This window comes from Pezoporus flaviventris, unplaced genomic scaffold (genome assembly GCF_033815535.1).
Source record: "Pezoporus flaviventris isolate CSIRO_AGI_PZ_B2104156 unplaced genomic scaffold, CSIRO_AGI_Pfla_v1 ptg000353l, whole genome shotgun sequence".
Classification (NCBI taxonomy): Eukaryota; Metazoa; Chordata; class Aves; order Psittaciformes; family Psittacidae; genus Pezoporus; species Pezoporus flaviventris.
This window is the reverse complement of record NW_026892900.1, coordinates 74473-96100: the sequence shown is the minus strand read 5'-3', so window position 1 is coordinate 96100 and position 21628 is coordinate 74473. Positions and strand designations below refer to the sequence as shown.

At 60.2% G+C, this 21628-nt stretch overlaps 1 protein-coding gene across 3 annotated transcripts; it reads right to left on the bottom strand.

Annotated features, from left to right (window-relative positions):
- Positions 1–525: 525 nt before the first annotated feature.
- On the bottom strand, positions 526–21449 carry TCF7L1 (transcription factor 7 like 1). Of its 3 annotated transcripts, none has more exons than XM_061443384.1 (12): positions 21160–21449; positions 21021–21081; positions 20028–20158; positions 6684–6767; positions 6455–6587; positions 5545–5647; positions 5301–5384; positions 4787–4930; positions 4543–4702; positions 4089–4196; positions 1671–1746; positions 526–1597 (listed from the first exon to the last, which is right to left on the bottom strand). In XM_061443384.1, the coding sequence occupies exons 1-12, from the start codon at positions 21361–21363 to the stop codon at positions 1134–1136; spliced, it is 1752 nt and encodes a 583-aa protein (XP_061299368.1). In that variant the 5' UTR covers positions 21364–21449; the 3' UTR covers positions 526–1133. The 3 variants fall into 3 exon arrangements, with proteins under 3 accessions (XP_061299368.1, XP_061299366.1, XP_061299365.1); XM_061443382.1 differs by having other exon boundaries at positions 21021–21075; positions 21160–21436; XM_061443381.1 differs by having other exon boundaries at positions 6455–6767; positions 21160–21436.
- Positions 21450–21628: the final 179 nt, after the last annotated feature.

The following is a 21628-nucleotide window of genomic DNA, read 5'->3' as shown; positions in this document are numbered from 1 at the left end:
ACAAACCACCCCTGGGCAGGAGCAGCTCGGGGTTAAACCTGCGACAGAAAACACGGTTGTGATTTTCAGTGGGACACTTGGAAACAGAGATTTTCCTGTTAAAAAATACAGCACAGGAGGAGTCTTGATGAGCTCAAGTGTTAAACTGACCAAGAACTTCCGATTGGTTGAAAATCCACGGGGTGCCCCTGGCTGGCTTCAGTGCAGGTCCTTTGTCATCCTCATGTGGCATCCCTGGGCTGGAAGCAGCAGGCACAGGGCACCCTGCAGCTCCTGGCTGAGACAACTCCCGATCCTCCGCTCCTCAGGCCCCCCAGCACCTGCTTTACCCAAACCCCATATCCTGCTGCCCGTGTCTCCCCGATGGACACCCCTAAAGCACCCTGTGCCCATCGAGGGAGGCACCTGGGGCTGGACCAGAGCCCCAGCCTGATGCTTCCCAGGATGCGGTGGCACCGGAGCGCTGTGGAGGAGGCAGTGATGGGCAGGGAGCGCTCCCTGCACTGACCACGCTCACGCAGCGAGTTACAGCTGAGGTTTTATTTCCTTTAGTGAAAAATAACAGGGTTTCATGGGGAGAAAACGCCCCCAGCCAGGGCTCAGCCCCGGATCCTGCCCCCCGGTACGGCCGCAGCACGGAGCATCCCCAGGGCAGGATCCAGCTCCTCGCTGGGATGGAGCAAAGCCATCGCTGTGGCCGGGAGCAGAGCCACAGGACAGGAGGGGTTTGGAGCACCAGGAGGCAGCGGGTCTGTCGCTGGTGTTTCTCCTCTTGCCTCCGGGATGGATGCAATGCCCGCTGCATTCCGTGCTGGACTGCCCATGGCATTGGGAGCACTCGCTTCATGCCCGCAGGCGCCTCGCAGGATGTTTCCATCATCGGCAGCTTACGGAGGGGCTATTTTCTTCTTTTTTTTTTGCCTTTTTTTTCCTTTTTTTTATTAATAAAAACGGTCTTTACGTGTGAGCAGAAAGCCCCTTCCTCCAGAGTCTGCTTACAAAAGAGTTCAGAGAGGGTCAAATATTGACCAATAATGGTTTTGGCTGCGTTTGAATCTTGATTGTGGCTTCTGCAATGTACAGCAGGGAGGGGACGGACGGGCCGGGGCCGAGAAGGGGGACAAGGTTTTCCCTTAGTCAGCAGGTTTGGTGACCAGGGAGAGGGGCTGCGTCTGCAGCACGGCCAGAGCAGCCGGCGGGGACGGGATGGTGGCCGCGAAGGATGGAGGCGAGGACAGGAGAGCCGCGGAGGGCACCGAGGTGAAGGGGATGGGTCTGGAGAGGAGCGAGGGCGGGCTGCCGAGGCTCGAGGAGGAGGAGGAGGAGGAGGAGGAGGAAGAGGAGGAGGAAGAGGCGGCTTTGCCCGAGAGGAAGCTGGCGGAATGCACGCTGAGCCTGGCCTCCGGCTTGGTGGTGAGCGACAGGGGCTGCGCCTGCTCCGAGTGCGTGGCTGCCGGCGCGGCCGGGGACGCCAGCGCTGCCGACGGCGTGGCGGGCGAGTCCAGCATGCTGCCGTGCGACGAGGCGGGGCTGGCGCAGGGCTTCTCGGCCGGCAGGTACTGCACGCACGGCTTCTTGCCCTTGGACACCAGGGAGCCTGGAACGGGGCGGGATGGGGTGAGCGGGTGCAGCCCCGCAGGGGGAAAGGGACCGGGACGGGGGATACTGACTGTCCGTGTCGTGGCTCTGCTGCTGCTGCTGCTGCTGCTGCGCCAGCTTCTCCCGCTTCCTCTTCTTCTTCTTGCCCTGGGAAGGGTTATAAAGTCCTCAGGTGGTTTGTGCCACCGCAGAGGCCTTGGGGGTGCCCCTGATAGGGATTTATCTGCAGGGATTCAGCACCAGCGCCTCAGGTTGCTCCATGAGCAGAGCAACGAGACAAACACCCAGTGAGGGGACAGGAGGGGACACCCCATCCCAGACAGACACCTCATCCCAGATGGACACCCCATCCCAGATGGACACCTCATCCCAGATGGACACCTCACCCCATCCCAGACGGACACCTCATCCCAGATGGACACCCCATCCCAGATGGACACCTCATCCCAGATGGACACCTCACCCCATCCCAGACGGACACCTCATCCCAGATGGACACCCCATCCCAGACGGACACCTCATCCCAGATGGACACCCCATCCCAGACAGACACCTCATCCCAGATGGACACCCCATCCCAGATGGACACCTCATCCCAGATGGACACCTCACCCCATCCCAGACGGACACCTCATCCCAGATGGACACCCCATCCCAGACGGACACCTCATCCCATACCAGACGGACACCTCATCCCAGATGGACACCTCATCCCAGACGGACACCTCATCCCAGATGGACACCTCATCCCAGACGGACACCTCATCCCAGATGGACACCCCATCCCAGATGGACACCCCATCCCAGACGGACACCTCATCCCATCCCAGACGGACACCTCATCCCAGACGGACACCTCATCCCAGACGGACACCTCATCCCAGATGGACACCCCATCCCAGATGGACACCCCATCCCAGACGGACACCTCAACCCATCCCAGACGGACACCTCATCCCAGACGGACACCTCATCCCAGATGGACACCTCATCCCAGACGGACACCTCATCCCAGATGGACACCCCATCCCAGATGGACACCTCACCCCATCCCAGACGGACACCTCATCCCAGATGGACACCCCATCCCAGATGGACACCTCACCCCATCCCAGATGGACATCCCATCCCAGATGGACACCTCACCCCATCCCAGATGGACACCTCATCCCACCCCAGATGGACACCCCATCCCAGACGGACACCTCACCCCTTCCCAGATGGACACCTCATCCCAGATGGACACCTCATCCCAGACAGAGACCCCATCCCAGATGGACACCTCACCCCATCCCAGATGGACACCTCACCTCATCCCAGATGGACACCTCACCCCACCCCAGATGGACACCCCATCCCAGATGGACACCTCACCCCTTCCCAGATGGACACCTCATCCCAGATGGACACCCCATCCCAGATGGACACCTCATCCCATCCCAGATGGACACCCCATCCCAGATGGACACCTCATCCCAGACAGAGAACCCATCCCAGACGGACACCTCATCCCATCCCAGACAGACACCCCATCCCAGATGGACACCTCATCCCATCCCAGATGGACACCCCATCCCAGATGGACACCTCACCCCACCCCAGATGGACACCTCATCCCAGATGGACACCCCATCCCAGATGGACACCTCATCCCATCCCAGATGGACACCTCATCCCAGATGGACACCCCATCCCAGATGGACACCTCATCCCAGATGGACACCTCACCCCTTCCCAGATGGACACCTCATCCCAGATGGACACCCCATCCCAGATGGACACCTCATCCCAGACAGAGAACCCATCCCAGACGGACACCTCATCCCATCCCAGATGGACACCTCATCCCATCCCAGATGGACACCTCATCCCATCCCAGACGGACACCTCACCCCATCCCAGACGGACACCTCATCCCAGATGGACACCTCACCCCAGATGGACACCCCATCCCAGACGGACACCTCACCCCATCCCAGACGGACACCTCATCCCATCCCAGATGGACACCCCATCCCAGATGGACACCTCACCCCATCCCAGATGGACACCCCATCCCAGATGGACACCTCACCCCATCCCAGATGGACACCTCATCCCATCCCAGACGGACACCTCATCCCAGACGGACACCTCACCCCATCCCAGATGGACACCTCATCCCATCCCAGATGGACACCCCATCCCAGATGGACACCTCACCCCATCCCAGATGGACACCCCATCCCAGATGGACACCTCACCCCATCCCAGATGGACACCTCACCCCATCCCAGATGGACACCTCATCCCATCCCAGATGGACACCTCACCCCATCCCAGATGGACACCCCATCCCAGATGGACACCTCACCCCATCCCAGATGGACACCTCATCCCATCCCAGACGGACACCTCATCCCAGACGGACACCTCATCCCATCCCAGACGGACACCTCATCCCATCCCAGAGACCCCATCCCCGCCGGTCCCACATCCCCATCCCTTACGTAGTTGTCCCGCGCTGACCACGTCGGGTAGAGCTGCGAGTGGAGCTGCCGCTCTTTCCGTGCCAGCTCGTAGTACTTCGCCTGCTCCTCCCGCGACAGCGAGTGCCACTGCAGGGGGAGAAGAGACCACGCTGCAGCCCTCGGGACACGCTGCCCTGCGGCTGCAGAGCTCCCATCCCATTGCCACCTTGGAATGGCTTTAATAGATAGAGGGGAGACTGAGCTGAGCTCTTAGGCAGAAGCTCTTCCCTGTGAGGGTGCTGAGGCGCTGGCACAGGGTGCCCAGAGAAGCTGTGGCTGCCCCATCCCTGGCAGTGCTCAAGGCCAGGTTGGACACAGGGGCTTGGAGCAAGCTGCTCCAGTGGAAGGGGTCCCTGCCCGTGGCAGGGGTTGGAGCTGGAGGAGCTTTAAGGTCCCTTCCAACCCAAACCAATGCCAAGGGAAATGCCCGTACCCGTCTGCCCAGGATCTGGTTGATGGCAGCGCTCTCCTTCAGCGTGCACTCGGCCACCACCTTGGCCCTCATCTCCTTCATGTACAACATGAAGGCATTCAGCGGCTTCTTGATGTGGGGCTTCTTCTCCTCCTCCTTCTTCACAGTCACGGGGGATTTCCTGCAACGAGGAGGGGTCAGGACCCCCTCTGCCCCACACAGGGGACGAGCCCCTGTCCCCGGGGCTGCTCTGCCCCACACTCACGTGTTGCCTCCAGGGCTGACGCTAGGCTGGGTGGGTTCCTGCTTCACGATGGGCGAGACGATGGTGGGGTGCGGGATGCCCGAGGGGTGCAGCCCATGGGTCGGGGGGGGGACCATGTGTGGGGAGAAGCGGCTGGACATCAAACTGCAGCAGAGGGAGCAGGAGAAGAGGGCTCGTCAGCTCCCCACCGGCACCAACAGCCCCGGTTCCACCCCAAACCCTCCTGAGAACCTCCTCGGTTAAGAGACCACCAGCTCCACGGTGTAACATGGACCCAAGTGATGCTCTGAGCCCATGGGCTGGCGCTTTCCCCCTACCCCTGGGGACCATCCTCAGCCTTCTGGGGGTATTTTTGGCCAAGGAGGCCACCACAACCTCCTGGGACTGGGTTGTGCCCGTGCGGAGCAGGGTCTCCCACTGTGGAATGAGTCCCACATCCTCAGGGAAGCAGCTAAAATCCCGCTGCAAGCTCTGGGATGCCCAAGGAGGGTCCCTCATCCCTGCAGAGACAAACCTGGACATGGAGGCGTTCATGGCGAGGGCAGGGTAGGGGTGCCGGAAGCCGCCAGGAGGGATGGAGTACACGGGCTGCCCTTGCCTGCAAACACACCAGCTTCAGTGGAGAAATCAGCCCCTTGGACCCATCTCCAACTCCCCATCTCCTCCCTTCCCACCCGCCCCATCAGCATCCCACTGCGTGGATAATGGGATGAAGCGGGAAGAGGAGAAGGGGCTCACGGGACACGGCCCTTCCTTACTGCGGCACGAGCCAGCCCAGCGGGTGCGGGATCTGGCCCACGGCTCCCGGTGACAGCGGGTAATAGGGGGGCAGCTCCGAGGGGTGCTGCGGCCGTGGGATTCCTGCCGAGGAGGGAGGGAGACAAAGGGGAAGGTGTCAGAACATGGACACGGGCCCTGAGCACACGCTTGGGATCCCAGCAACTCGTCTGCCCCCATGCACCCTTCCTCTGAGCACTCCAGCTCCCACCAAGCATCCCATCTCCTTCCAAGCATCCCATCTCCTTCCAAGCATCCCATCTCCTTCCAAGCATCCTATCTCCCTCCAAGCACCCCATCTCCCTCCAAGCATCCCATCTCCCTCCAAGCATCCCATCTCCTTCCAAGCATCCCATCTCCCTCCAAGCATCCCATCTCCTTCCAAGCATCCTATCTCCCTCCAAGCACCCCATCTCCCTCCAAGCACCCCATCTCCTTCCAAGCATCCCATCTTCTTCCAAGCACCCCATCTCCTTTCAAGCATCCTGTCCTCCTCCAAGCATCCCATACCCTTCCAAGCCTCTTATCTCCCTCCAAGCACCCCATCTCCTTCCAAGCATCCTGTCCTCCTCCAAGCACCCCATACCCTTCCAAGCACCCCACCTCCCTCCAAGCACCTCATCTCCTTCCAAGCACCCCACCTTCTTCCAAGCATCCCACCTCTGTCCCAGCACCCTGCTGCTCATCAGCAGCATGAGGAGGGGATGCTGAGACCTGGAAGGATCCCCACTCACCCCAACCAAACCTGAGCCAGGCGAGGACCCGTCCCCATCCACCGCCTGCATCCCCTTCCCACCACCCAGGGCCCAGCTGCGGAAGCCACGGGGAAGCAGTGGGACCATCCAGCAGAGAGCCCCCCGTTCCCAGCACGGCTCTGGTCCCTTTGCTCACCCGTCTTGGGGTCGATCTCGGGTGAGAGGTGCCCGGGAGGTGACCCCGGTGAGAAGTGGTCGTTGCTGTAGGTGATGAGCGGCGTCAGCGGGTGCATGTGATGGGCGTGCTGCACCACCGGCACCTTGTTCGACTGCGGGCAGAGCACACGGGAGGGAGAAAGCGACCTCACGTCAGCATCACGGGGGGCTGGGAACCCCTCATCCCGGTGGGATGCAGCGGCTCTTACCAAGTGTGCGGGCGAGGGCGAGCGGCTGTCCTTCAGCGTGGCACCAGCGGGCACGTCCAGCAGCGGCCACTTCATCTGCAGGTACTGCGGGACAGCGGGGGTCATGCCCTCCACCAGACCCCAAATACCCCCAGCTCCGCCTGCACGCTCGGCTGGGGCACCCTGACCCGTGGACGTGACCGTGGGCTGGTGGCAAAGGGGTTTTGGGGGCACACGGGGCTGTTTTCAGCCCTATTGCACCCCTATGGACCCCATGACTGGTGCCAAACCCCAGCCCCAAATCCCTGCTCTCTCACTGGGGAGCCACGAGCCCCACACCCCTCCCTGCCCACGCTGATGGCACCCTTTACCCTCCCCCAAATCAGCTCCGTGGGGCTCCGGCACCAACCTCCCATTGCCACAGGGCACAAACCCAGCCCCATGCTGCAGCGACGGCTGCGGGGTGGGGGGGGGAAGGCAAAGCTGGGGCTACTGTGGGGGGGTTCCTGCTCGCTGGGCTCAGCTCGGCCCTGGACACCCCAAAGAAAGGTGCTTTGTGCCGAGGGGCCGGGGGCGGTTCCCGGCAGATCCCGGCGTCCCTCGGGATGCCGGAGCTGGGGAATGTGGCCCGGACGGGCCGCAGCTGCGCGCAGGAATTTCCCCACGTACAAACCTTCGTGATCCGCAGCAGCTGGAAGGAAAACCCAGCGAGGAGCTGCGGGAGCGTTAACCCCTCCGTGCCTGGCCGGAGGCTTCCCTGCCAGCGCTGCCTCCTGCAGGGACCCCAAAGTGTCCTGTGTCCCCCCCTGCATCGCCTCCCGCTTCCCCACAGTCTCCAACGTCTCCCCATTGCCTCCAGCATCCGTCCTACACTCCCCATCCTTTCCTGCATCCCCATCCCCTCCTGCATTCCCCGTCCTTTCCTGCATTCACCTATCCCCTCTTGCTTCTCCCTATCCCCTCCTGCATCCCCATTCCCTCCTGCATCCAGCTGGCCACACCTACTGCATCCCCCCATGCTTCCCCCTATCCTCTCCTGCTTCCCCCCATCCTCTCCTGCATCCCCTCCTGCACCCCTCATCCCCTCCTGCATCTCCAGTACCCCCCTGACATCCATTCTGCATCTTCTCCTGCACCTCCAGTGCACCCCAGCTCTGTCTCCAGCATCCTTCCTACGTCACCAGTATCGCCCCTCTCCATTCCCAGTATTCCATCTCCAGCCCTTCTTCCAGCACCCCCTGTCCGTCGGCACTCGGTCCCACTCCACCAACAGCCCCACAACCGGGGGTAAGCCACAACCCCACCGGCAAGTCCCGGCAGCCTCAAAACCCAAGTGAAGCCCATCCAGAGCAGGCCAGGAGTCCAGCAGCCGCTGGGATGATCCTGCTGGAAGCCCCACTGGATACAGCACGATCCCAACGAGCCCGGGATGAGCATTCCCTGTGAACCCAAGTGCAGGCACAGGGAACCCCCCCCAAAACCTACTGCAACGCCATCAAACCGCTCACCCGTGCCCATCGCGCGCACAGGGATGCTCCAGCACCCCGGGCCCGATGCTCCACGCGCTCTGCCCAGGTTGATCCTTGGCACTGCCGGGATAACGGTGACAGGAAGGACCCCTCAGAGCCAGGGAGCCGCAACCAGACCCGGCCCTTGGCCGCTGCTCCCAGGGCCAGTTGTGGAGGAGGAGGCAGGGAGCCAGGGCTCGTCGGAGCACGCCTGGTACGTGAGCGGTGCCGGCCCCGGGCTGCAGCCTGCACCGGGGCAGCCCCTGGGTCTGACTGCCAACAACAGCTCAGCACCACCAGGCTGGCTCTGCAGAGCCAAGAACCACTGGAGCTGCTGCGGCGTGTGGATGCGGAGAGGGTTTAGCATTGAGATGCTCCTGGAGATGCTCCCAGTGGGAGCGTGGCTGAGGCAGTGCCATGAGCATCCCTGAGGCCGTGCCAGAGGTGGCCCAACAAAGAAACACATTGGTTTGGGTCTCCCTAAGAGCTCATCTCAGTTTCCCCTCGGGCAGGTTAAAGCCATTCCCCTTGGCCTTGTCCCAAGCCCCTCTCCAGGTTTCCTGCAGCCCCTTCAGGCACTGGAGCTGCTCTCAGGTCTCCCCTTCAGGAGCCTTCTCTTCTCCAGGCTGCCCCAGCCCAGCTCTCTCAGCCTGGCTCCAGAGCAGAGCTGCTCCAGCCCTCGCAGCAGCTCCATGGCCTCCTCTGCACTCACTCCAACATCCCTGTGCCCACGCCAGGGCAATGCAAGAGATGCCCCAATGTCCCCACGGCTGCACTGGGGTCACACACAAGATATCCCAACACCTCCATAACGGTCCAAAGGGCAACGCACAAGATGGGCATCCCCACGGCTGGTGACACACGAGAACACTTCCCCATCCCTGGCAGTGCTCAAGGCCAGGTTGGACACGGGGGCTTGGAGCAAGCTGCTCCAGTGGAAGGGGTCCCTGCCCGTGGCAGGGGCTGGAGGAGCTTTAAGGTCTCACCACCCCGTGGGGCCAGGGCAAGGCGGGAGATGCCCCCCGTGTCCCCAGCGGGCGCCCGTGGCTCCTCCTCGCCATCCCCTGCCCGCTGCCCCCCTCACAAAGGGGCTTTCTCGTCTATTCTGTAAGCGGAGAAGCCGCTGGGGGACGGCGGCGGGGGGGAAGCCGGGGGTATAAAAGGCTTCTTCTCATGGTGAGGCCGTTTCAGGAGGCCGGGGAGGGGAGAGGAAGGGGGGGACCCTTTCAAAATATACAAAGGGGGGGGGGGGAGCTGGCGAACGGTTCAGTGCTAATGTGGAAAACTGAAGCCCCTTCCCCTCGGGAAGCGCGGACACAGCTCCCACTGTCCCTGCACGTGCGGGGCCGGCGCGAGCGGCACATTGGAGCTATTAGGGGGGAACAAAAACAGAAGGGAGAAAATAGCTGAAAATCGGTCACATTCCAGAGAGATTAGAGCAAGTTCTGGGTCCTCGTTACCAGCCACCCCCCAATTAAAAGCAGGGAGTTAACCCCTTCCCTGCCAGCCGGCGCTAGGACCACAATGAAGGCTCCTGTCTGTCCGTCCATCCATCATCCATCCATCCATCCATCATCCATCCATCCATCCATCCATCCATCCATCCATCCATCCATCATCCATCCATCCATCCATCCATCCCCTCCCCGGGTGGGATGACCCCAAACCACGGCCCCAGCACAGAGGAAGGGGTGGTGCTGGTGGTGGTGCTGGTGGCTTCTGACCTCCATGCTCAGGGAGGAGGCAGCAGCTCCATGGGATCCCCAGTGCCCAATTAGGGGCTGGAATGAGCGGATTTCCTCTCCTCTTCCATGCGCGGGGCTCAATCCCGGCTCAGATGTTCATCCTGGGAAGGCAGGAAAAGGTCCTGGCTGGTGGCAGGGTTGGTGCTGTGTGTCCCAGCATCGCATGGCTGCCATTCCATGCTGTATGTCCTGGTGCTGTTTGTCCTGGTGCTGCGTGTCCCTCCATTGTGTGTCTTGGTGTTGCATGTCCCAGCAACACATGTCCCAGTATCATATCCCAGCACTGCATGTCACGGTGTTCCATGTCCCAGTATCATATCCCAGCACTGCATGTCATGGTGTTCCATGTCCCAGGATCACATGTCCCAGCACTGCATGTCACGGTGTTCCATGTCCCAGTATCATATCCCAGCACTGCATGTCACGGTGCTCCATGTCCCAGTATCATATCCCAGCACTGCATGTCACGGTGTTCCATGTCCCAGTATCATATCCCAGCACTGCATGTCACGGTGTTCCATGTCCCAGTATCATATCCCAGCACTGCATGTCACGGTGCTCCATGTCCCAGTATCATATCCCAGCACTGCATGTCACGGTGTTCCATGTCCCAGTATCATATCCCAGCACTGCATGTCACGGTGCTCCATGTCCCAGGATCGCATATCCCAGCACTGCATGTCACGGTGTTCCAAGTCCCAGGATCGCATATCCCAGCACTGCATGTCACAGTGTTCCATGTCCCAGGATCACATATCCCAGCATTGCATGTCACGGTGTTCCATGTCCCAGTATCATATCCCAGCACTGCATGTCACGGTGTTCCATGTCCCAGGATCACATATCCCAGCACTGCATGTCACGGTGTTCCATGTCCCAGTATCATATCCCAGCACTGCATGTCACGGTGTTCCATGTCCCAGTATCATATCCCAGCACTGCATGTCACGGTGTTCCATGTCCCAGTATCATATCCCAGCACTGCATGTCACGGTGTTCCATGTCCCAGTATCATATCCCAGCACTGCATGTCACGGTGCTCCATGTCCCAGTATCATATCCCAGCACTGCATGTCACGGTGTTCCATGTCCCAGTATCATATCCCAGCACTGCATGTCACGGTGCTCCATGTCCCAGGATCGCATATCCCAGCACTGCATGTCACGGTGTTCCAAGTCCCAGGATCGCATATCCCAGCACTGCATGTCACAGTGTTCCATGTCCCAGGATCACATATCCCAGCATTGCATGTCACGGTGTTCCATGTCCCAGTATCATATCCCAGCACTGCATGTCACGGTGTTCCATGTCCCAGGATCACATATCCCAGCACTGCATGTCACGGTGTTCCATGTCCCAGGATCACATATCCCAGCACTGCATGTCACGGTGTTCCATGTCCCAGGATCACATATCCCAGCACTGCATGTCACGGTGTTCCATGTCCCAGGATCACATATCCCAGCATTGCATGTCACGGTGTTCCATGTCCCAGGATCGCATATCCCAGCACTGCATGTCCCAGCAGCTCACAGCCCAGGATTGTGTATCCTGGTGGTGCTGGTCCTGGTGTTACACCTCGAGGCTCTGCCCATCCTCCTGGCATTGTGCATCCCAACACTGCACATCCCGATGTTGAACATCCCAGCATTGCACATCCCAACACTGCACATCCTGATGTTGAACATCCCAGCATTGCGCATCCCAATGTTGAACATCCCAGCATTGTGCATCCCAACACTGCACATCCCAATGTTGAACATCCCAGCATTGCACATCCCAACACTGCACATCCCAATGTTGAACATCCCAGCATTGCACATCCCAACACTGCCCATCCCAGTGTTGAACATCCCAGCATTGCACATCCCAACACTGCCCATCCCAGTGTTGAACATCCCAGCATTGCACATCCCAACACTGCACATCCCAATATTGAACATCCCAGCATTGCACATCCCAACACTGCACATCCCGATGTTGAACATCCCAGCATTGCACATCCCAACACTGCACATCCCAGTGTTGAACATCCCAACACTGCACATCCCAGTGTTGAACATCCCAGCATTGCGCATCCCAACACTGCACAACCCAATGTTGAACATCCCAGCATTGCACATCCCAACACTGCACATCCCAGTGTTGAACATCCCAGCATTGCGCATCCCAACACTGCACAACCCAATGTTGAACATCCCAGCATTGCACATCCCAACACTGCACATCCCGATGTTGAACATCCCAGCATTGCACATCCCAACACTGCACATCTCGATGTTGAACATCCCAGCATTGCACATCCCAACACTGCACATCCCGATGTTGAACATCCCAGTATTGCACATCCCAACACTGCACATCCCAGTGTTGAACATCCCAGCATTGCACATCCCAACACTGCCCATCCCAGTGTTGAACATCCCAGCATTGCACATCCCAACACTGCCCATCCCAGCATTGCACATCCCAACACTGCACATCCCAGCATTGCACATCCCAACACTGCACATCCCAGCATTGCACATCCCAACACTGCACATCCCAATGTTGAACATCCCAACACTGCACATCCCAATGTTGAACATCCCAGCATTGCACATCCCAATGTTGAACATCCCAGCATTGCACATCCCAATGTTGAACATCCCAGCATTGCACATCCCAATGTTGAACATCCCAGCATTGCACATCCCAATGTTGAACATCCCAGCATTGCACATCCCAATGTTGAACATCCCAGCATTGCACATCCCAATGTTGAACATCCCAGCATTGCACATCCCAATGTTGAACATCCCAGCATTGCACATCCCAACACTGCACATCCTGATGTTGAACATCCCAACACTGCACATCCCGATGTTGAACATCCCAGCATTGCACATCCCAACACTGCACATCCCAGTGTTGAACATCCCAGCATTGCACATCCCAACACTGCACATCCCAGGGTTGAACATCCCAGCATTGCACATCCCAACACTGCACATCCCAGTGTTGAACATCCCAGCACTGTGCATCCCCACGGGATGGCATAAGGTCATGGCAGCCTCTTCTCCACCAGCCTCTCCTTTTGGGATAGAAAAGGTTCATTTAGAACCTGAGCTGCCGCTTTTCCAGGGAAACCCCTTTTTCCTGGATGAAAGCCTCCGCACCAGCATCTCCCTCTGCCTATGCTGCTCCATCCCAGCAGAGAAGACCCAAATGATGCCGGCACCCAGCAACTTCATCCCATCCCCAAAGACCCAGAAAGCATCCAGGGAAGCATCCTACCAGAACATTCCCAATATCCATCCATCCATCCCTCCCTCATCACCTCCATCCCTGAGAGCAGCCTGGGGCAGGCGGTGCGGACAGGGACCCATCCCAAACACCATGCCCTTTTCCAGCCCTAATGCCCGGGGTTTGGCAAAGCCGGACCATGGCCCCGCTGATCCCCCCCGGCCTGTTTACACAGCTGTGGGATAACCATCCGCTTGCCCTTCCCCCTCCTGCCTCCAATCCAGCCCTTTTCCCCCCCAAAATCCATCCCAAAACCCTGCGGGGGAGGTGGGAATGGCCCGTTTTCTGGGATGCTTGATGGAGCCCCCAGAACCCTTTGTCTGGGTATCGGATGCTCCACAGCATCCCAAGAAGCAGCATCTTTGGCTTGTTTGGGATAAAACCAGGCAGATTTGGCTCCCGGCAGCTCAGGGGGTCAGAGGAAAATGGGAGTTCTGAGGGAAAAGGGTTTTCTTGGCTCGAGGCATCGTCTGATCCCACAAAATTCCGCCTGGGAGCCAAAGGCTGGCAAAGGCCCAAATCTGCCCCGGCAGGAGGTCCTGAGGCTGCAGGGGAGGAGGGAGGGGGGGGTGGCTGAGCCCTGAAAAGGGGGAAAGAGAGGAGGGGAAAAAAGGGAGGGGGGGAAGGAAAAGAGGAGGAAGGGGAGGGAAAAGGGGGGAAGAAAGGGGAAAAAGGGAAGAAGAATAAGAAGGGGAAACGGGGAAAAAGGGGAGGAGAAAAGGTGGGGAAAGGGGAAGGAAGGGGGGGCAAAAAGAGGGGACAAAGAGGGGGAAAGAGAGGGGAAAGGGGGGAAGCAGGAAAAAGGGAGGAAAGAAGGGGGAAAGAGAAGGGAAAGGGGAGGGAGTGGGGGGAGAGAAGGAAAGAAGAGGAAAGGAAGAGGAGAGGAGGAGGAAAAGAGGGAGCAGGGAGGGGGAAAGGTGATGGAAAGGGGGGGAGAGGGAAAGGAGTGGGAAGGGGAAAAAGGGGGAAAAAGGGGTGGAATGGGGCAAAAAGGGGGGCAGGGCAAAAGCTCCTTCTCAAAGGCCACCATGGGCCATGGGAAGCGAATCCCACTCGGAGGAGGGCGGCCGCACGCTCGCTCGCCACCGGGATTCCACCCCGGGGCAGGAATGGGATGAGGGAACCCAGTCCCTCGCCCTCCCTCCGAGCTCGGATCAACCACCTTCATGGCAAGGAAAAGCAGGGAAAACCAAGGAGCATCCCTCCCAGCCCCTCGCCCATCCCGCATCCCCGCACGGAGCCGCCGCATTCCGCTTCCCTGCGGATAATTAGGGAGGGAGAAATCCCAATTACAGCTGGGATTTACAGCCCCAGAAACAAGCCATAAATCCTCACCCCTCCTCCCACTCCCAGCCGCTTCCCAGCCAAATCTCCTCCAGATGTTGCCAGTTTCCAGCTGGAATGAGCCCTTTCGGGGGGTGTCCTGCACCCCTGCATCCTGCCCAGGAGAACCCCAAGAATTCCTGATGGGATTCTTCCTTTTCCCACTGGGGTTTTAAAGGGCTGCGAAGGGGCGCAATGCTGCGGCCCAGGTTGTCCCCACGGCTCCTGGTGTCCCTTCCCAGCATTCCCAGAGTGACACAAACCAAGTCAATGGCTTTGGGGACATGGGTTTGGGGTAGGAACAGGTGCTGGGTGCTTGGGACTCCCCACTAAAGGATGCTTGACCATTCCCGTGATGCTTCCCAACCCCCTCAGCCAGTGGCACCAGGTGGGAAATGCCAACAGCACTGGGATGGGAAACCAGGAAAAGGGGCTGGAAGCTGGGAAATGAGCCCCACAACATCCCCATTTGGGATGAGCTCGGAGAGGCAGTGCTTAAAGCCGACCTTAGCTCAAGGTACAGCCCCTCTGTTACCACACCGGGAATGCCAGGGAGCAGCCTGGACCCAGCTACGGCTCCACAAAGGAAAAGGCAGGATGGAAGGGATGGAAGGAAGTAGGATAAGGCTCACAAGCAATACCAAGAGCCAGCTTCATCCCAAAACAGGGATGCTCCAAGCATCCACTGCCCATGGGTAGGAGCATCCTCCATGCAGGGATGCCCGGAGCATCCCTGCCGCTCGCAGGAGCCATGGAACAAGCTGGGATTGGACTCACCACGATCCAACCGACCGCAATTCCCTCCCTGAGCCCCAAACCTGCCGGCAACAAGTTTTCCCTGCTGCCCCCAGGCTTTTGTATGCAGCTTTCAGCTCCCGTCCATCACGCTGAATGGCTCCATTCATCCCCCAGCGGCTGCATCCGCGCCGGGGGGATCCCAGCGGGTGCAAAGGGCTCATCCCACCCCGGCAGGAAAAATCCCACCGGCTCCAAGCCCCCCCCCTGCCCCGAGCATCCTTGGACCTGGGGGATGTGACACGCGATGTGCACCCCGGGAAGAGGTTTGAATGGGTTTCTGCGTGTGTAAAACGCTTAAGAGTCCATCCAGGGTGTTGGAACGACGGGAGACGTCCCTGGAAGCCACCCTGGCGTGGGACTGCGGGTGAGGAGGGTCCTGCTGCTCCCAATGGACACGGAGCTCCTTATTTTGGTGGCTGCATCTCTGCATCCTGACGGGTGATGCTGCACCCAGGCTTGGGGGAGCACCAGGGCAGCATGGGACACCTGGGGGTCCTTTAACACAACAGGCAGCACCCACGGGACAGCAGCTCACCCGGCAGCATGGCCTGCCAGCCTCCCCTGCCCTCTGCCATGCTTCGTGGGGGGCTCCCCAGGGCACAGGAATCAATTCCCAGGCCCCAGGGACTGACCCCAGGGCTCAGGAAGCCATCCCCAGGGCTCAGGGATCGATTCCCAGGGCTCAGGAACTGATCCCCAGGGCTCAGGAACTGATTCCCAGGGCTCAGGGATCGATTCCCAGGGCTCAGGGAGCGATTCCCGGGACTCATGGATCAATCCCAGGGCTCAATCCCCATGGCTCAGGGATCAATCCCCATGGCTCAGGGACTGATCTGCAGGGCTCAGGGAGTGATTCCCAGGGCTCAGGGATCGATTCCCAGGGCTCAAGGAGCGATTCCCAGGGCTCAGGGAGCAATGCACAGGGTGCCAGAGCTGCCAAAAACTAACCCCATAAAGAAGACGTGGAATCGTGCATCACCATCACCATCACCATCATCACCATCACTCCTTCCTCATCCTCCTCCCTGGTACCTTCCCCATCCCATCCCATTGCCCCCTCAACCCTCGACCCAAGCCTGGAGAGACGGCGCAATCACAGCCTTCCTCTGCCCTTATCCCTCCTCTTCCTCCGGCCGGGATGCGCCAGGCGCTTTGCTCCGGGTTCCTCTTTTCCCTCCCGCTCCCGCCAGCGACTTCAAGGAAGGAAAACTAATGCAAAGCAGCTGCTGGGAATAGCAGCGGGATGATGAATGCGTGTTAAGTCCCCTTAACAAAACCAGGTCTGATGAGAGTCGCCCGGAGCACTTACTTCATTGCTTTCATTTGGGAATCGTGTTGGAAAAGGGAGGGAGGAGGGAGAAGCTGGGGGGGGGGGTTAGTGGAAACCTCCTGTAGGTCTCATTTAGCCCCTCCAAGCAGACCTCAGGGTAATTAGCCGAATGGCATAATTAAGGAAGAGACACAAAGGGGCCATTGTGTGCAGAGGCTCAACAGGGGAAACTGAGGCACAGGCTGGGGTTGCTGCAGGGAGGCACGCGATGGGCACGGCTGCTGAGCAAAAGAAGCCAAAAAGTGGGAAAAATCCTTTGGTTTTCCTTCCTGTTTCCCAGGTGGGGACAGAAACTGGGAGGGGGGGGGGAATCCCAAAGAAACCAGTGAATACCAAGGAAGTGCCCGGAGCCCAACCGGCGATGGATGCTGAGCCCCCTGCATCCCAACACCTCCATCCCACATCCCGCCGGAGCACGAGCCAAAGCCCTTCCCGCTCTGGCGGAGCCTCCGGCAGCACCCGCCCGGCTTTGGGAACAAGCCCTTTTCTTGCCAAAAAACTCGGAATTTGAATCATTTTCCTTGGCAGCCGCGCGGGGCCAGGATGGATTTTCCTTTGCAGACAGATCTGCCTCTGTCCCGCGCCGGGATCGGGAGCTGGGCTCGGGAATGGCAGGAACAAAGCCGAAAGGAGCCCAAGTGATGCTTTTCTCCCTCATTTACTTGAGGGCCACAACCCAGCGATGCATTAATGACACCAGAGCACGGATGACTTCGGCACAGGGAGCTGGTTGGGTGCCTGGGCTGCATCGAAATCCTTGCCTCCAGACTGGAATTCCTGGGATTAAACTCCTTGTTTTGGGACGGAACCACGACAACCCCACGTGAGGTTGGTCAATACCAATGCATGGTCCCGGCTTCTCCTCCCTGGTGGTGCTGTGCCTGGTTTGGGGATGCTGAGTGTCCGGTTCCATCCCTTTCCCAACCTGGAGGAGGACATCCCAGTCTGATTTTGCTCCACTATGGATCCCGCTTGTTCCAGGGTTGGGATAAAAGGCACCAGCTCCAAATGATCCTGATGGGATGGATCCAGTGCGGCGGCAACAGGGGTTTGCATCCATTCCACTCATGGTGCCCAGAGCTTTTCCTTCCCATCCGGCCTTGGGTAGCTTCCTATTTTGGGGAATTGAGGGGTGATGATCCCAGGGAGCCAAACTCAGCCTCAGGAGTCCTCAAATCCTGATTCCTGGTGCACCCATAGGGAAAACCAGGCTAAAATGCTGCTCTGAATGGCAATGCCAGCATTAGATCCTGCCGAATTCCAACCCCACCTTGGAGAGGCCTCAAAATATTCCAGAACAGCGATGCCAGGGAATGAGGAATCCCAAATTCCAGTGTCCTGAATGGAACCAACACCGGTGATATTGGAGCGGATTAACCCAAAGAGCTGGAGCGTCCCGTGGCTTCAGTGCCCAGCAGCTTTGCACAGGGATGGAGGCGCTGCTCCTTGTTTAGGCATCGCGTTTCCACATCCCAAACTCATTTTCCAGGTTTCCAGGTATTTGGGAGCACGAGAGATGCAGAAGCAGCCGCTTGCCTGCTTGTTCATCCCAAAAAGCTCATCCAGTGGTTTAGCTGCTGCCGTGGCTGTCCCAGCATCCCCCGGCACAGAGATTCTTGGGATTTGGGGATTTTCCCCTCCAAAATCTTCCCTTTCCTCACTCGGAGCAGTGCGGTTCAAGCCGCAGCCCCCCCAGGGATGCCGTGGCCACCAGGATGGCCGGATCCCGTGGATCAGCTCATTTCCTCCAACGGCTGCAGGGGGGAAAAAGAAGGAAACGGGAAAACAAAAAGCTCCCGGGGCTGCTCCCGCCACCCTGTGCCGCACGTGTCCGGTCTTGCCTCGAAGCTTCCCGGGATGAGGGTGGGTGGTGCCTGGATGTGGAATGGGCTCGGGATGCTGCGCCCCATTGGCTCCAGGATGCAGGATCGAGGATGATGTCCCAGCCGAGGCTCCCCCGTAGTTGGCATCCCAGGGTCCAGAGGATGGGGTTTGCCGAGTGGTGCAGAGCTCGGTGGGGGGGGGGGGGGGTGTGTGTATTCCATGAAACGGGATACGGCGCAGCACATTTCCCTTTCCAGACACCTCCTGGTTGCAATGAGACGCAACGTGCACCCCCAAACCCCCCCTCCAGTTTGCCCCTACTGCGATGCTTCTGCACTCAGTCAGTGCCCCAGGCTCAGCTCTGCATAGGACCCAGTGGGATTCGGCCCCAATCCGGGGCTTTCCCATCCCCACTCATCCCCCAACAGGCTCAGCATCAACACCCGGGATGCAACAGCAGCTCCTCTCCCAGCTCCTTTTAATTAATCTCCTTTTCTGGGATTCATTAAATCATCGTTAGCGGCCAGGTTCTACGAATCCCAGTCCCTTTTCATTATCCCGTTTTCCTTGCCAGTATTTGGGATCGTGGCCAGTTGCGCATCATCTCCAAAACGTATTCAGACCAAAAGTGACAAACTGGGGATACAACCTTTATCCCACTCCCGGCCAGCAGTCGAACTCGGGAGATTTCTCTAACACACCCCCTGTCCTCATCATTCAAACCAGTTACTTCCAATAAATCCCAAAGAAACCCCAAACACACAGAAAACTCACCACACGACACCACTGGGAAGCCAGACCCCAACCGGGCTTTTAAGCCATTTTAACTGCACTGTTTTTTGCCCTCCTTTCCATATTACATATGGAAACACAGCTTCCAACAGGGCAAAGGATGGGCTTTGAATTCTCCGGTGCCACCGAGGGAGAAATCCACCCGGAAAACTGCAATGCTGCAGCCGGGATTGACGGGTACCATAGCACATCCCTTCCCGGGATGGGGAAACTGAGGCAGGGAACGGGGTCCTGTGGCTAAACCCGGTTTAACCCAGTGTCCAAATTCACTTTGGAGCTCTGAATTCACTTCGAGTTTCTCAGTGAGGCTCATGGCCATGGCCCAGGCTGGAGTTTGGGATGCTCTGGGTGCAGAGGGGTGATGCTGAGGTGTGGGGGGAGGTCAATCCCGTTCTCCTTTGTACCCCCCCCCTTTTTCCCCTCCCCAAATCCTCACTCCATTTGCTTAATCACTTTCCTAAGGGCCAGACAATGTCAGCCCATTGAGAGCTCCAACATCAGCCCATTGAGAGCTCCAACAAGTAGGTTTTCAATGAGAAAAGAGGCGCAGCTCAGGGTCAGGTTTCAGGGCGAGGACCCCCCCCCAGACTCACCGACACCCCCGGGGGGTCCCTATACCCGCGAGGGGGCAAACCAGCTCAATGTAAGGGGAATGGACCCCTCGGGGGTTGCCAGCATCAGGCGGTTGCTTCCCTGCAGGGAAGTGGGGTTTGAGCATCCCAGAAAGGGTCTTGGGGGGGGGGCCGGGGGGACACTTACGGTGCGGGCGCCACCGGGGGACAGGGCTCCGTTAGCGAGGTAGGGGCTGCCCAGCTCGGGGAGCATCAGGAAGGGGTAGCCGGGGTAGGGGGGGCCCTTAAAAAACCCCCCATCTTGCTGGCGTCTGACCACTGGGGAGAGAAGGAAGGGGGGGGGGTGTCAAGAGGGGGTGGAATCGGGGGACACACACGGAGGATGGGGGTGCTCCCATGGTGGGGGGAAAGATGGGAGCATGGGGGGGTTAGGTGAAGGTCCCTTCGGGAGTGCTGAAGTCCCCTGGGGGGGGGTCACTTGGTTCTTCTCGAAGGGGGGTCCCACTTGGGGGTCCCAGGTAGGTCCCTCTGGGGATGCTCAAGTCCCTCGAGGTGGTCCTCTCGGGGCGGAGGGGGGGGGCACCCAGGTCCCTCAGGGGGGTCCTTGGTTCTTCGGGGGGGGGGGGGGGGGGGGCCGCAGTGGGGGGGAGGGGCGCAGTTCCCTTAAGGGGGGGCCCCATCTGTGGAGGTGGGGGGCACCGGGCTGGCGGCGAGGGGCGAGGTGTCCTGGACCGATCGCCCCCACCCGAGGGGGTCCTCGGCTGCACGGGGGGTCCTGGGGGACGGCTCCGCGGTGGGGGTGGACACGGATCCATCCGTGGGAAGCGATCGGGGGCCGGTTAACGGGGGGAGGGGGGGGGGGGGGGAGTAGGGCCCTGGGGGCCGCGATCGCTGCGGGGGGGCCGCCGGGACCGGTTCCTCCGGTGGAGGGGGGCCCCGACACAGCGGGGGGGGGGGGGAACGGGGGGGGTTGGACAGAGGGGGGATGACCCGGGGGGGTTGGACGGGCACCGGGAAAGGGTTGGTTGGACACGGGGGGGGTCCCGGGGGTCCCGCCCGCAGCCGGGGGCGGAAACAAAGAAGTTGCGAAGTGTCGGATGGTCCCGGGGGGATGCGGCGGGGGCCGGGACCGGGACCGGGGCCGGGGCCGGGGGGGGATCGGGCCGGGGGGAGCCGGTACCTTCTGCCAAATAGTCCCGCGGCTTCTGGAAACTTTCCCGGGGCTGCGGGGGCCGCTCCGCCTGCGGGGAGAGCGCGGTGAGCGCGGCCGGGAGCGGGTCCCGCCGCCCGCCGCGGCCCCCGCCGCCCCCCGGCCTCACCTCGGGGTCGGAGCCGGAGCCGGAGCCGGAGCCGGCGCCGCGGTTCTCGGTCTCGCTGACCAGGGAGGACTTGAGCTCGTCCAGGTCCCCGTGGGCCGAGCCGCGCCCCGCGCCCTTGTCCTGCTCCTCGCCCTCGTCCTGGAAGGCGATGAGCTCGTCGGGGGCCCCCAGGTCGTCCCCGGCCGCGGGCTCCAGCTGCGGCATGGTGGGGGTCCGGCCCCGCCGCCCCGCTCCGGCCCCGCCGGGCCCCGCCGCCGCCGCCGCCGCCGCCGCCCGGGAGGGTCGGGAATGCGCGGGGCGGCGGGGGGAGGAGGAGCCCGGCTGCAAACCGACACCGCGGGGCAGGGCAGGGCGCTCGCACCGCCCCGCGACCGGCCCCGCCACCGGCGAGCGCCCGACGGCGGGACCCGGACCGGGCAGGGCAGCGGCGCCACGTCCAGGGGCCCGGAGCCCTCCCTGGGGCTCCCCA